Genomic DNA, 12,473 nt, shown 5'->3' with positions numbered 1-12,473 from the left:
GCGCGCGGCTGGCCCCGGAAGCGCAGACGCAGCGGCACACAGGACTGTGGTTGCCGATGAGTTCTCCTTACTGGGATGCAAATGCTTCTAAATGCTTCTAAACTGTGGGTACCTGGTGGTAGTCAGAGGTTTGGAGTCTCGTGGGGGTTACATTACTCACATTACATGTGAAGTCTGGCTAAGAGGGGGACAGTTAAATTTCATGCAGTTCCCCTAATTCTATCCAATCGACTTCTAAAATTGAGTATGTAAATAAATTGTCTTGAGCTGACCTTGCCGACAGAGGGTAAGATGTTCAAACATTTACTGTTTCTTCGTCCAGAATGTGTTTGTGCCAAACCCTCTGTGAAGTGAATTAAACATAGGCCTCACTGCCCTGGAGTTTAGTCTTATACAGAAAACACAATCGCTGGGGAGAAAAAGGTGCAGGTGCCAACAGAAAAATAGGCAAGTGCTATACACAAGATAATTCACAATAAAAGAGCAATTGGTCATAAAAGATAGGATTAAATGTTCATCCTTATTAGTAATCGGATAAAAGTAGGTTAAGAACGTTGCCTCCTAACCTGTTGAATTGGTCAGAGTCACGACGGCTAAATTTGGGGGGAAACTGATTCTCCTGCCCTTTTTGCTGATATGATTCTTTTAAGCTATCTTCACTCAGCACACAGGCATTTTTTGTTTCAATTCTAGAACACAGAAGTATCTGTTGTACCACCTGCTTCCTCTGCCTGGAATGCTGGTCCTCTTCATCTTCCCTCTTTGGTATCTTCTTGTAATAATGTTCACACCTTGAGAGTCACTTTCTGGTTTGAAATTGGCTGGGCAACCTAAAGAACATAGCTACCCAACCACTCACCTCATTTTGCTTCTCTGCCTAACAATTACCACTATCTGGTCATTTTCTTTCATATTTACCTATATGTTTATCTCCCGTCCCCATCTCCTACATACACAGAAACATGCAAATGTAAGCTCCTTGAGAGATGGGACATCTTTGTCTCGTTCACTGCTGTATCTCTGGTATTGAGAAGTGTCTGGAACATATAAGTGCTTAGTGAATACTTACTGAAGAAACAGTCATTCGAAATGAAATGCTGTACAAGAATGTTCGTAGCAGCCTTACTCAAAATAGCCAAAAAACTGGACATAGCCACATTTTCATCAAAAGAATGGAAAAACTGGTCTAGTCACACAATGGAATACTAAGCAATAAAAAGTACTCATACACACAAGAACATGGATGAATCTCTTAAAACATTCTGGAAGAAGTCTTAAGCAAAAATACTGTATAATTCCATTCATATGAAATTCTGGAGCAGGCAAATCTAATTCCTGTGGGGAAAAATCAGAACAGTGGTTGTTTCTTGGGGGTTGGGTAGGAACTGACTGGAAAGGAGTGTGAAGATACTTCCGGGTTCTGGTATATTCTATATCTTAATAGGGTTTAAGTTACACAGGTGTATGCATGTGTCAAAACTCAGCAAATACACATTTCATTTTTGCCTCAAAAGAAACTGGGAATGATGTTCGGGAAATTTGCCTTCATTGGCTGCTGTTATCTTTTGTCTGTTAGCTTTTTGTTCCCCCACGAGAGACCGCATGTGGGGTTCCCTCACGTGAGAGACTGCACGTGAGGCACTGGTTAGCTTTTTGTTCCCTCACATGTGGAGGACTGCATGTGAGGTTTGTTGCAGACTAACTCTGAGTTGGATTTTTGTCTATTTTCCTGCATCAGTAGATGAGGTAGATAAGTATCTAAATTATATCGGAATGACGTGACAGGCATGTTGGAAGGCATTGGGCCGATGGTCCCAGGCAATAACAGGTAAGTGTTGTTGGTCCGAGTGAACTGGCCCTTCGGCCGGATACGCAATATTCTTATCACAGTAACTGCTGAACCCTCTGGGAACTGGCCATTCCCGGAGCAGGAGGCAGGAATAGGGAGCTTGGCTCTAAGGCACATCTGAAAAAATATATAAGACAGATCTCAGTTGGCAGTGTACTTTCGTCATCCGTCCTTGGTGAGTCTTCATCATTCCAGCATTCTTGGGAACTAGCAAGCAGCCCTGGGAGACAACTCAGCTTTCCCCGCCGCAGACCTGACAAGATTTTGTTTTATGACTTTTCCAGTGCTGTTTTAGCCGTTTGGTGAGCTTCGCTGGCATATATTTTAATCTTAACCGCCTTTCCTTTCTGTCATTAGCACCTTGTTTGAATTGCCTTTGTCTTTTGCTATTGCGTATTGCTAAATAAACTGATTAGGTATTGCTAAATAAATGAAGTAGCCCCTCCCTGGCCCCCCCCACTCGTCATTACAGAAACTGAATTTGAATACTAGTGTTATGCATGCTGAAGTACTACGGGAAAGGTATACTAATGTCTGCATAGATGTATGGCAAAGCTGGTAGAGGAAAATGTTATGATAGCGTTCCGGTCAGTTTCTTAACCTCAGCACTCTGGACATTTGGGACCAGCGAGTTCCTTGTTGTAGGGGGATAGCCTGTGTTTGTAGGAAGTTGAGCAGCAGCCCATTAGATGTCAGAAGCATCCCTCCAGTTGTGGCAACCCAAAATGTCTTCAGACATTCCTAAATGTTCCCTGGGGAGCAAAATCGCTCCCCTTCTCTTGAGTTGCTCTACTGCTTCACTGTAAAATTCTCTCAACTTTGCTGTGCGCTTGAAATTGTTCCTAAAAGTTGGAGGAAAAAAGCAATGATTTAATGACATTGAAAAATACCTACAAAATACCAAGTAGAAGATGCAGCTATAAAGACCTATGTACTAATTTTATTTTTGTAAAAAAAAAAAAAAACCGCAGAGGTTAGCAACAATAACCAACACCAATGAATATCAGTGTTTGCAAAATATCTTATTGGAGATTTCTAAAATGCATATGTAACACAAAGAAAAAAGTGCATTGGGTATATTTAGATTGTGAAGAAAAACATTTCTAATTACTCTCGTGTGGAGTCGCCTTCAAACTGTCCTTTTACTAGCCGGGACGAACTTCTGTGTATGCCCAGGGTCCTTCCTGAAGTCGCCACAGCCAGCATCCACGCTCACCCTCTCCCTAATGCCTTGCTACTCAGTGTCGTTCAGGACCGTCAGGACCGCTGCAGCGCAGGAAGGTTTTAGGAATGCGGAATGTAGGACCCCACCGCTACCTACCGATCCCGATCTGCGCTATACAAACATCCGTAAATGTTTCCTCCGCCACGTTCGAATTTGAGGGGCGTTCCTTTAAGGGATCAATCCTTGACCCAGGAACCAGTGTTGGCTACACTTCTCCCTGACAGTGGCAGCAGCTGGCAAATGCCAATAGGGTAAAACAGGAACGCGATGGGGCTAAGGAATCCCAGCCGCCCACCGCAACCCGCGACTAACAGGTCCCCGCGGCTCGCGCTTCCGGGACTGGCGCGCACGCGCCCCGTCGGGAAGGCGCCGTCTCACGTCCCCGGGGCCGCCCCGCCGGAGCGGTGTGTACGCTTCCGGTCGTCCTCCAGAATTCTGAGGCTCCCTCCGGATGAGAAGTGAACTGGCCACGCAGCCAGGAAACCCGGGGCTACAGCACCAAGGCGGTCCATGGCTCGAGGTGAGTCTTCTGCCCACTAGATCCCAGTGGCAGGGACTGAGGGTCGCTGCTGCAGCCCGTTCCTGGTCCCCGGAACGTGGCGACGTAGTGGCACCGCCTCCCCACGCGCTGCACACCGCTCATTGGTTAGAACGGGCCTCGGCGTTTCCTGCCCCCCACCATCGCCACCACCACCCTTCCCCCTCCAAGGCCTAGTTCATTGTTAGGTGCGAGGGCTCCTGTGCCGGCGAGGCAGGAGAAAGAACAATTCCGCTCAGGAAACTCGTTTGATTCTATGGTCTTACAGCATTCGCGGAAATCTTGAGTCAGAAAATTCTCTTACAGGGTTTTTTCTTAGACTGAAATCTCATCTCCAGAAATAATTGGACAAATAAGTGGTTTACTTGTGACAACACTCCCGTAGTTGCCTCCCCCGCCTCCAATGGTGACTTGGTCCCAAACTTCACTGCTTGTTCCGTTTTGTCTTCCAGACCTCCAAACTCTATGGTGTCTTCTCCCAACGTCACTCACTACCTGGGTGATTAAACAGACATGCCTTTAAGTAAATGCTGATTACTCCCAAAATTGCATCTCCATCGGGATCTCTCATAAACCCCATAACTACATCCATCTGCCTGCTGCCAATCTGTACTCACTTAGCTGTCTTTCTAGGCACTGCATTATGTCTAAACCAAGTATGTCTAAAACCAAGCTTCAGATTTCTACCATCTTCATATAAACAAATGGCAAATCCATCCTTTCACATTCTTAAAGCCTTGGAATCATTTTTACATATCACGTGTAATTCATTGGTAAATCCTGTTGGTTCTTCGCTTTCTGTATGTCTGGAACGTGAACATTGTTCACCACCGCCACCACCATACCCTAATCCAAGCCACCTTCATCTCTGCTGGAGTCACTGAAGTGCCTACTTGGCCTTCCTGCGTTCATCCTTGTTCACCTGCACTGTTCACAGCAGTGAGGGTGGGCCTCTTCATAAGTAAATCAGACCCTGCTAGTGGCCTTCCATATCCAAAGTCCTGGCAATGACCTGTGAGTTCCAACATAAATTGTTGCACATTTCCTCTCTAACCTCTCTCCTAAAACCCTGTCCTGGGCTCGGTGTGCACCAGCCACCTGTTCTAGCATCCTCTTACTTCAGGGCCTTTGAATGAGCTGTTCCTTTCGCCTGGAACCTCTCCAGATAAACACATGCTTTCTTCTTCACTGCCTTCAGTCTCTTCCTTACAGTCACCCTAGTGGATAGGCCTTCCTTGATCACCTTGTGTAAAATTGAACTATTCCTGCACACACACTTGCTCCCTATCCCCTTTAACTTCTTCAGTCTTCTCCATAACAGTTACCCATGGACCATATATATTTGTTTTGTGTTGTCATGGTCTCCTCCCACTAGATTAAATCTCTATGACAGCAGAGTTTTTTTGTACTTTTGTTTGTTGTTATAATCTTAGTGCCGAGGACAATGCTTGACATACAATAGGTGCTCAAGAAACATTGGCTGAATGAATGACCAATAATAATAATAGCAAGCAATTTTATAGCACTTATTCTGTTGCCAAGCACTGTTTTATCCACTTTCCACACATCCTCATGTAATCCTCACAGCAACTCTGTCATGCCCATTTTAGAGATTGCAAGACTGAGAAATTAAGCCAAATGCCTAAGGTCACACAGTTGGTAAATGGCACTTGGGCAGTCTGGCAACAGAGTATATACTTAAACTGCTACGATAAAAAAAAAGTAAATTCATTTCCTCTAATAACCATCCAATGAGTTGTTTCCTAGATTCCTCAAGTCCAAAACAGAGTAGAAAAGATATTTTTGGAATTTTAATAAGTCCAGGAATTTTAAATGTTTATATGAAAATTTTTTTTTAATGACACAGCAAATGTATAACATGCCAAGTGAAAATAGTAGGGCATGAAATCACTAGTAAACATTGTGTTTAAAGGAGGGAGAAGTGGTTAGCTTTAACAGTTATTTGAAAAAGATTCAAAATGAAGATGATAGGTAGCCTTGGTAATATTTAAACTATTTAAATTGGGGTGGCTAGATGACAGATCAGGGATTCCTGATCTGTTCTGTGTAGAGAAGAGCTAGTATCATTAGGTCGGGGAAAAGAAAAAGTGTTCGAGAGTCAGATAGGTTTGGGATGCTACACATACCAAACCCTCCTCTTAGAAATTCATGGTGTATATTGGGATCTAACAATAAAGACTGAAAAGCCACCCACAAAAAGTGTGCCTGTATAATTTATTGTCCAAAAGAGGACACTAGATTAAATCTAGGATAAACACTAAATCAGTCAGAATAATAGGATGACCCATGGTCACCCTAAAGAAACCTGTTGAACTTTGTGTCATTCAGCATTTCAAGAACTTATTGAAACACAGAATGTTTTTGTGTAATTTTGTTTTCCCAGTGTGGCATTGACACCCTGGTAAAGTGTTTAAAGGATATCAGTTGAAAACACACTGGAATTAGGAAGGATGTGCTTTTGGCATTGATTTATACTCTGATCAGTAGGGACAGCCCAGTGTGTGCGAGAGTGCTTCTTATTTTCCTGATTCATGTCGTTTATCCTAATGAATTCAACACCCCACCACATTTAGTCATTCCTATAATCTTTGATGTGTTTTTGACAGGGTCCATTGTAGCTACTGATTTGTCTGTCACCTGTGAGTAATTCACATTTCTTTTTCAGCAGAAGAACTCCTTTTGCCCTTTAAAAGAACCATACAATGAACTAGCTAAATTGTTGGCCAAATACCATTTTTTTGATGGTGAAGAAATGATCCAACCATGTTGGAAACAGAAAACTTGAATAAAGGAGACATGTTCCTATAGGGCTTGATAATGGATCATCCAAGGCAGCTTTTAGGAAGGGAATCTACTCTCAATGTGTTGGCATTTCATGCTTCTGAGTCTGTGAAACTAACAGCCAAATGGTGAATTGGGGTAAACTCACTCCACTGGGTAGCTGTCAGCGTCATCAGCTAGCTTGCCTTCCTCTGTGGGAATCTAGCAGGGCAGGACTCCTTCCTTTCACATTGCAACACTGTTGCCCAGTCACAGAATATGTGAACTTTTTTCTAATAGAAGTCTCTCTTGCTTGTCTCAGTATACATCTATTAGCTACTGCATACAGTCAGTATCCTGAAAGTGTGGTGTGTGAGTTGATGGATAAACATTAGAGGCAGAATCCAGGTAGCAGGAGGCAAGGTCCTGGAAGGAAATACACACACACACACACACACACACACACACACACTCACACAGAGTCATACACACTCAACTTTGAAACTTTGAAGAGACTGTTTAATAAAGGGACTATTTACAGAGGTGTAGCCAGGTTGAAAGGAACTATGACCACTCCTAGGCCTGCAAGGTCTGCTGGAGCTGACGAAGAAGGACTGCCTGCAGAAGATGTGGTCTTTAGCGGGTCACAGCCATTGTCTGAATCCCACCAAAGCAGAGAATAGTAGTGAAGAAATACTGTGGATTCTTTCTTCTTCCATCCTCCCACTTCCTGCCAGAGCAGTGGCTGAACCCCAGCACAGGAAAGGCAGAAGAGTCATGTGCTATAGGCTATGGGGATCAGCTGGCCAGAGTCCAAGGCAGGGCAAAGAAGGGCCAAGAATGGGTTTAGGGGACAAACAGAAAGTAACTAGCACATGAGAAAATGGTCCAAATCATGAGCCCCTGAATTAGGCCTTGGTAGTTGAGGTTGGGACAAAGGGACATGTTCAGGCCTATGCTATTTTTCTGTGCTCTCCTGCCTCACAGACCTTTCCTCTCTCTCCTTACTATGTCTCCTACTCCACTTGTCTAAGTCTTACTCTTCCTTCAAGGTTCAACTCAGATCCTGCCGCCTTCGTCAGATCATACCTAATGGCCCATTTCATTGATTATGCCGTCAAATAATCCCTGTGATAATACCTATTCTGATTATTTAACACCTAGTTTTTTGTCTTCATTGTTCTAGTTCTTATCAAATATATGTCCTGACTCTCAAACTAAATAGAAAGCTCCAGGAAGGAATGATGGATGAAACTCGACATATAGTAGCTGATAGATAAACCGTACCAAAGAGGAGAAAGAATTCCATGAAGACACCGTTAACCTAAATAATGGTATTTGATTTCACAGAGTAAATTCTCTTTGGGAAGGTAAGCCATATTTTCTTTTGTAGCAATGGGATTGAGCTCTACTGTTTCTTTTCAGAAGTGTAACCCATCTTTTTTTCTGATGGATTTAGTACTGCAGGCTAATCACAAAACTTCAAATGATACAGAAGCGTACAAATTGAAAAGTAAAAGTCCTTTCCTTCTTTCTACCCACATTTCGCCAACTGTTAATAGTTGTTTCATTTATCATAGAATGTTTAAATTTTCCCTTCTTTCCTGAAGGATATTTTCACTGAATATAGTATTCTGGGTCAATAGTTCTTTACTTTCAGCACTTGAAAAATAGTATACCTCTTCCTTCTGGCCTCCATAGTGTCTGATGAGAAATACCCTCTTATTTGAATTGTTTTCCCTTATAGCTAAGGTTCATTTCTCTCTTGCTGATTTTTTTCGTCTTTAGTTGTCAGAAGTTTGACTATGAGGTGTCTTGATAGGGATTTCTTTGAATTCATCCTGCTTGAGATACATTCAGCTTCTTGAATCTGTTTATGCTTTTTGAAAAATTTGGGAAGTTTTCAGCCATTATTTTTTCAAGTACTTTTTCAGCTCTCTTCTTTCTCTTCTCCTCTAGGATTCTGATGATATGAATGCTAGATCTTTTGTTATAGTTCCTATATGTCCCTAAACCCTATATGTCCCTAAAACCTTTTTTGAATGGCACACATAGACACAAAACACCATAAAAAGACAATGTATTAAGATTTTTTTGGGGGTCGGCCCGGTGGCTCAGGTGGTTAGAGCTCCATGCTCCTAACTCCAAAGGCTGCCAGTTCGATTCCCACATGGGCCAGTGGGCTCTCATCCACAGGATGCCAGTTCGATTCCTCGACTCCCGCAAAGGTGATGAATGGCACCCTCCACAACTAAGATTGAAAGGACAACGACTTGACTTGGAAAAAAGTTCCCCAATAATAAAGTCCTGTTCCCCTTCCCCAATAATAAATAAATAAATAAATAACTAAGGGGAAAAAAAGATTTTTTTTTTAAAGAAGGGAACTATGTAAAAATTTTGAACTACTGTATGGCAACTTTCTGGAAGGCAACCTGGCAATATCTACCAAAATTTCAAAGGTACCTGTTTTTCTAACAAGCCACCTCTACAGACTTATTCGTGAATATACAGTATTCATCAACCGGTATATATAAAAATAACCTTTATTATAGAATTGTTCAGATAGCAAAAATGTAGAAGCAACCCAAATGTCCAAGGTAAAAAATGAAATAAATTATGAGATATCTCCATGATTAAGTATGACAGTCAAACACTAGAAAGAATGAGATAGATCACCATGTGCTGACAGTGAATACATCTCCAAAATATAGTTGGGAAGAAGAGTGGAAGTAGGGGGAAAAAAGATATGTATATGTGATACATGTGGATATGGATATATTTTAATTATGTTTATATATCTCACTCTCTACATATATGTACATGTTATACCAGCATATATTTTCCACATGTGTTTATGTACACTGCTTAAATTTTTGTCTGATTATGAAACGTGAAAAACTCTTTGCCTTGGATTGGGGACCTAGGTAGACAGGAGAAGAGAGTATCAGCAGGAAACTATATTTAAAAATTTTCTTCTACTATTTGAATTTTCTAACCTTGTACTTTTAGAAAACTGTTAATAGGAGGTACTTGAGCTGTGAGATAATTAGCAGCCTTTATTTTCTCTCTTCACATTCTGGTGTTTAAAAATTAATAAACTTAATATTAAGTTAGGAAAAAAATTAACTGTCATTTAACTAAGCTCTCTTATTCTGTTCATTCTAGGTTTTCAAGGTAACCAATCAAAGCCTCTCCTGTTAATATCACTGATAATGGCTTTTGACTACATACTTAGAGTATTTCAGTGAATTTGCTCATAGTGGTAGGTCAAGATGCCAGATCAACTATCGAGATAGATAGGAATTTGGTGCCTCGTCATTATTAGAGTTTTATTGCTCTCACTGGATTGTCCCACATTTTGGATCCTTAACATATACCATCTTTTACATATATACTGTGTTTCTTCTCCGAAAATAAGACCTAGGCGAACCATCAGCTCTAATGCATCTTTTGGAGCAAAAAATTAATATAAGACCCTATATTATATTTATTATATTATATTTATACGTTATATTTATGTTATATTATATTTATTATATTTTAATATATTATATCATACCTGGTCTTACATTATAGTAAAATAAGATTGGGTCTTATGTTAATTTTTGCTCCAAAAGGTGCATTAGAGCTGATGGTCCGGCTAGGTCTTATTTTCGGGGAAACATGGTATTACAACACATTACAGAGTAGAATCACGGGGAAAGATACTCTGATTAAAGTTCACATTTTATGAAGAAATCATATACATTTTCAATAAGTACCCGTATTAATATACTTAGTTCTCCCAACAGTGCATATGTAAATTGTCTTTCTTATTCTTACCTCCTTAGAAACTTACAGATATCCAAAAATGCTTGAGATTCAACAGGCTGAGGCCCAGCTCTCCGAGTTAGACCTGCTAGCCAGTATGTTCCCTGGTGAGAGTGAGTTCATAGTGAATGACCAGCTGGCTTTAGCAGAACTGAAAGATTGTGTTGAAAAGAGCACAATGGAGGGGCGATCTTCAAAAGTTTACTTTACTATCAATATGAACCTGCACATATCTGAGGAAGCAATGGTAATTCAGTTTTGTTTTTGGAAGAATTGAAACATGTCAAGTTGTAAAACAGCACTTAGGGCATTTTTCTTCTTTTTTGATCAGGCGATGTTTTCTCTGGCCTGTATTCTTCCCTTTAAATACCCTGCAGTTCTGCCTGAAATTACTGTCAGGTATGTTACAGAAACTGGCCAACTTTAGAAGTCAAAATTTATCTTAGAAGAAAAGCAATTGAGTTTGTTTTCTATTCCAAGAAAATTGATTTAATTTTGTTATCCTCTATCTTTTCCACCAGATCAGTAGTATTAAGTAGATCCCAGCAGACTCAGCTGAACACAGATCTGACCACATACCTGCAAAAGAATTGTCTTGGAGACGTCTGTATATTGAATGCCACAGACTGGGTTAGAGAACGTGCCTCTGGCTATGTCAGCAGAGACACCACCCCTTCCCTTGCTCCAGGAAGTACAATCCAGCCGATCGATCTCATTCTCACGAGACTCTGGATCTATAGCCATCACATCTACAACAAATGCAAAAGAAAGGATATTCTAGAGTGGGCGAAGGAGCTTTCCCTGTCTGGGTTCAGCATGCCTGGGAAACCTGGTGTTGTTTGTGTGGAAGGCCCGCAAAGTGCTTGTGAAGAATTCTGGTCAAGGTTTGCTTTCATGGATTTTGTATGCTGTATCAATAATTTTAGTGCTAAACCAGATCCTAGAGCTGTACAATAGTATCTCCCTGGGGTTGTATCTTATGAGGATTCAGTGTCAAGTCAGTGGGCAGAGTAGAACTCACGTATGGTCAGCATCACTTTCCTTATCTGATTGTGCACACAGGAGGTTCTGTAAAATAGATATTGAATCAAGCCCCTCCATTTCCATGGAACTAATTTTTCCCTCATCAGTGATGCTGTAAGCTGTGCATACCCCGTGAAACAAGGGAATTTCTAATCTCATTTCTCTACTGATATCCTAAATGAATTTTTGAGAAGTCCCTTTGGGAGTTTGAGATTCAGCAATTTCCACATTTTGAAAAAGCTGATAGCAGGTAATGATAATGGCAATGCATGAGTTATGGGATTATGGGATGGGATTATGACCAGAATCATATTTAATTAAAATGAATCTCTGTGAGATAAAAATAGATTTCTTCACTTCTAGGAAAAGGCATTGATAAACCAGTTTTATAACTTCTATTTTCAGTGCTCTAGAATGCACAACACAGTTTCGAAATTTCTACTTTGAAAAATTTTTTTCAGACTCAGAAAATTAAACTGGAAGAGAATTTTGATTCGCCATCGAGAAGATATTCCCTTTGATGGTACAAATGATGAAATGGAAAGACAAAGAAAATTTTCAGTTTTTGAAGAAAAAGTGTTCAGTGTTAATGGAGCCAGAGGAAACCACATGGACTTTGGTCAACTGTATCAGTTTTTAAATGCCAAGGGATGTGGGGATGTTTTCCAGATGCTCTTCGGGGTAGAAGGACAATGACTGAGCAGTGGCATAGTTGAAAGTATTTTGTCACTGTTGGCCTTTGATTTTTTTTCCCCCCACTCTTTCTTGAAAGATTAATTAATTTTACTTTAGTCCCATGCTAGAATATTGGGGGAGGGGGGAGAAAAGGTGGTATAGCTGAAATGCATCTGTTCAAAATATGTCATGATTGAAAACAACTGAATTTTAAATTATAATCTTAAAATTGTTGTCAGAAATTTCTTGACATATAAACTACCCATTTTGAAACAAATTAATTTGACTTGAGTTAGATAATGTTGGTGGTACAACTTGCCATCCATTCCCAACCCCCTTCCCCTTTACCTGCCTTCACTAAAGAACCTGGAAAAGCTAAATACTCATTCTTCGAATCTCTCTTGCAACTAAGGTGGCCTTAAGACACTGCTTTGGCTAGGGAATGTTTGGGAAAATGTTTGCTTTCTTGATTAAAATGATAGATGCAGCTAGGGCACCTCTTCTCCCTCTTTTGTCATAACACCAAGGTGATGGCTGGAGCTGCAGCAGTCCTTTCAACTAGGAAGGAAGGA

At 40.9% G+C, this 12,473-nt stretch overlaps 1 protein-coding gene across 3 annotated transcripts; it reads left to right on the top strand.

Annotated features, from left to right (window-relative positions):
• The first annotated feature begins 9 nt into the window (after positions 1–9).
• On the top strand, positions 10–12,137 carry RWDD2B (RWD domain containing 2B). Of its 3 annotated transcripts, none has more exons than XM_033122877.1 (6): positions 25–104; positions 7,580–7,763; positions 10,224–10,450; positions 10,535–10,602; positions 10,725–11,087; positions 11,688–12,137. In XM_033122877.1, the coding sequence occupies exons 3-6, from the start codon at positions 10,244–10,246 to the stop codon at positions 11,920–11,922; spliced, it is 873 nt and encodes a 290-aa protein (XP_032978768.1). In that variant the 5' UTR covers positions 25–104; positions 7,580–7,763; positions 10,224–10,243; the 3' UTR covers positions 11,923–12,137. The 3 variants fall into 3 exon arrangements, with proteins under 3 accessions (XP_032978778.1, XP_032978768.1, XP_032978758.1); XM_033122867.1 differs by lacking the exon at positions 25–104 and adding an exon at positions 3,456–3,594; XM_033122887.1 differs by lacking the exon at positions 7,580–7,763 and having other exon boundaries at positions 10–104.
• The last annotated feature ends 336 nt before the right edge of the window (positions 12,138–12,473 follow it).

Source organism: Rhinolophus ferrumequinum, chromosome 2 (genome assembly GCF_004115265.2).
Source record: "Rhinolophus ferrumequinum isolate MPI-CBG mRhiFer1 chromosome 2, mRhiFer1_v1.p, whole genome shotgun sequence".
Lineage (NCBI taxonomy): Eukaryota > Metazoa > Chordata > Mammalia > Chiroptera > Rhinolophidae > Rhinolophus > Rhinolophus ferrumequinum.
This window is presented reverse-complemented; position numbering and strand designations above follow the sequence as displayed.

Bases quoted from the DNA above. Each gene is read 5' to 3' on its own strand.
- RWDD2B (XM_033122887.1), top strand. From the start codon at position 10,244: ATGCTTGAGATTCAACAGGCTGAGGCCCAGCTCTCCGAGTTAGACCTG. The intron at 10,451-10,534 runs GTAATTCAGTTT...TTTTTTGATCAG, and splicing joins ACATATCTGAGGAAGCAATG to GCGATGTTTTCTCTGGCCTG. The intron at 11,088-11,687 runs GTTTGCTTTCAT...AATTTTTTTCAG, and splicing joins TGTGAAGAATTCTGGTCAAG to ACTCAGAAAATTAAACTGGA.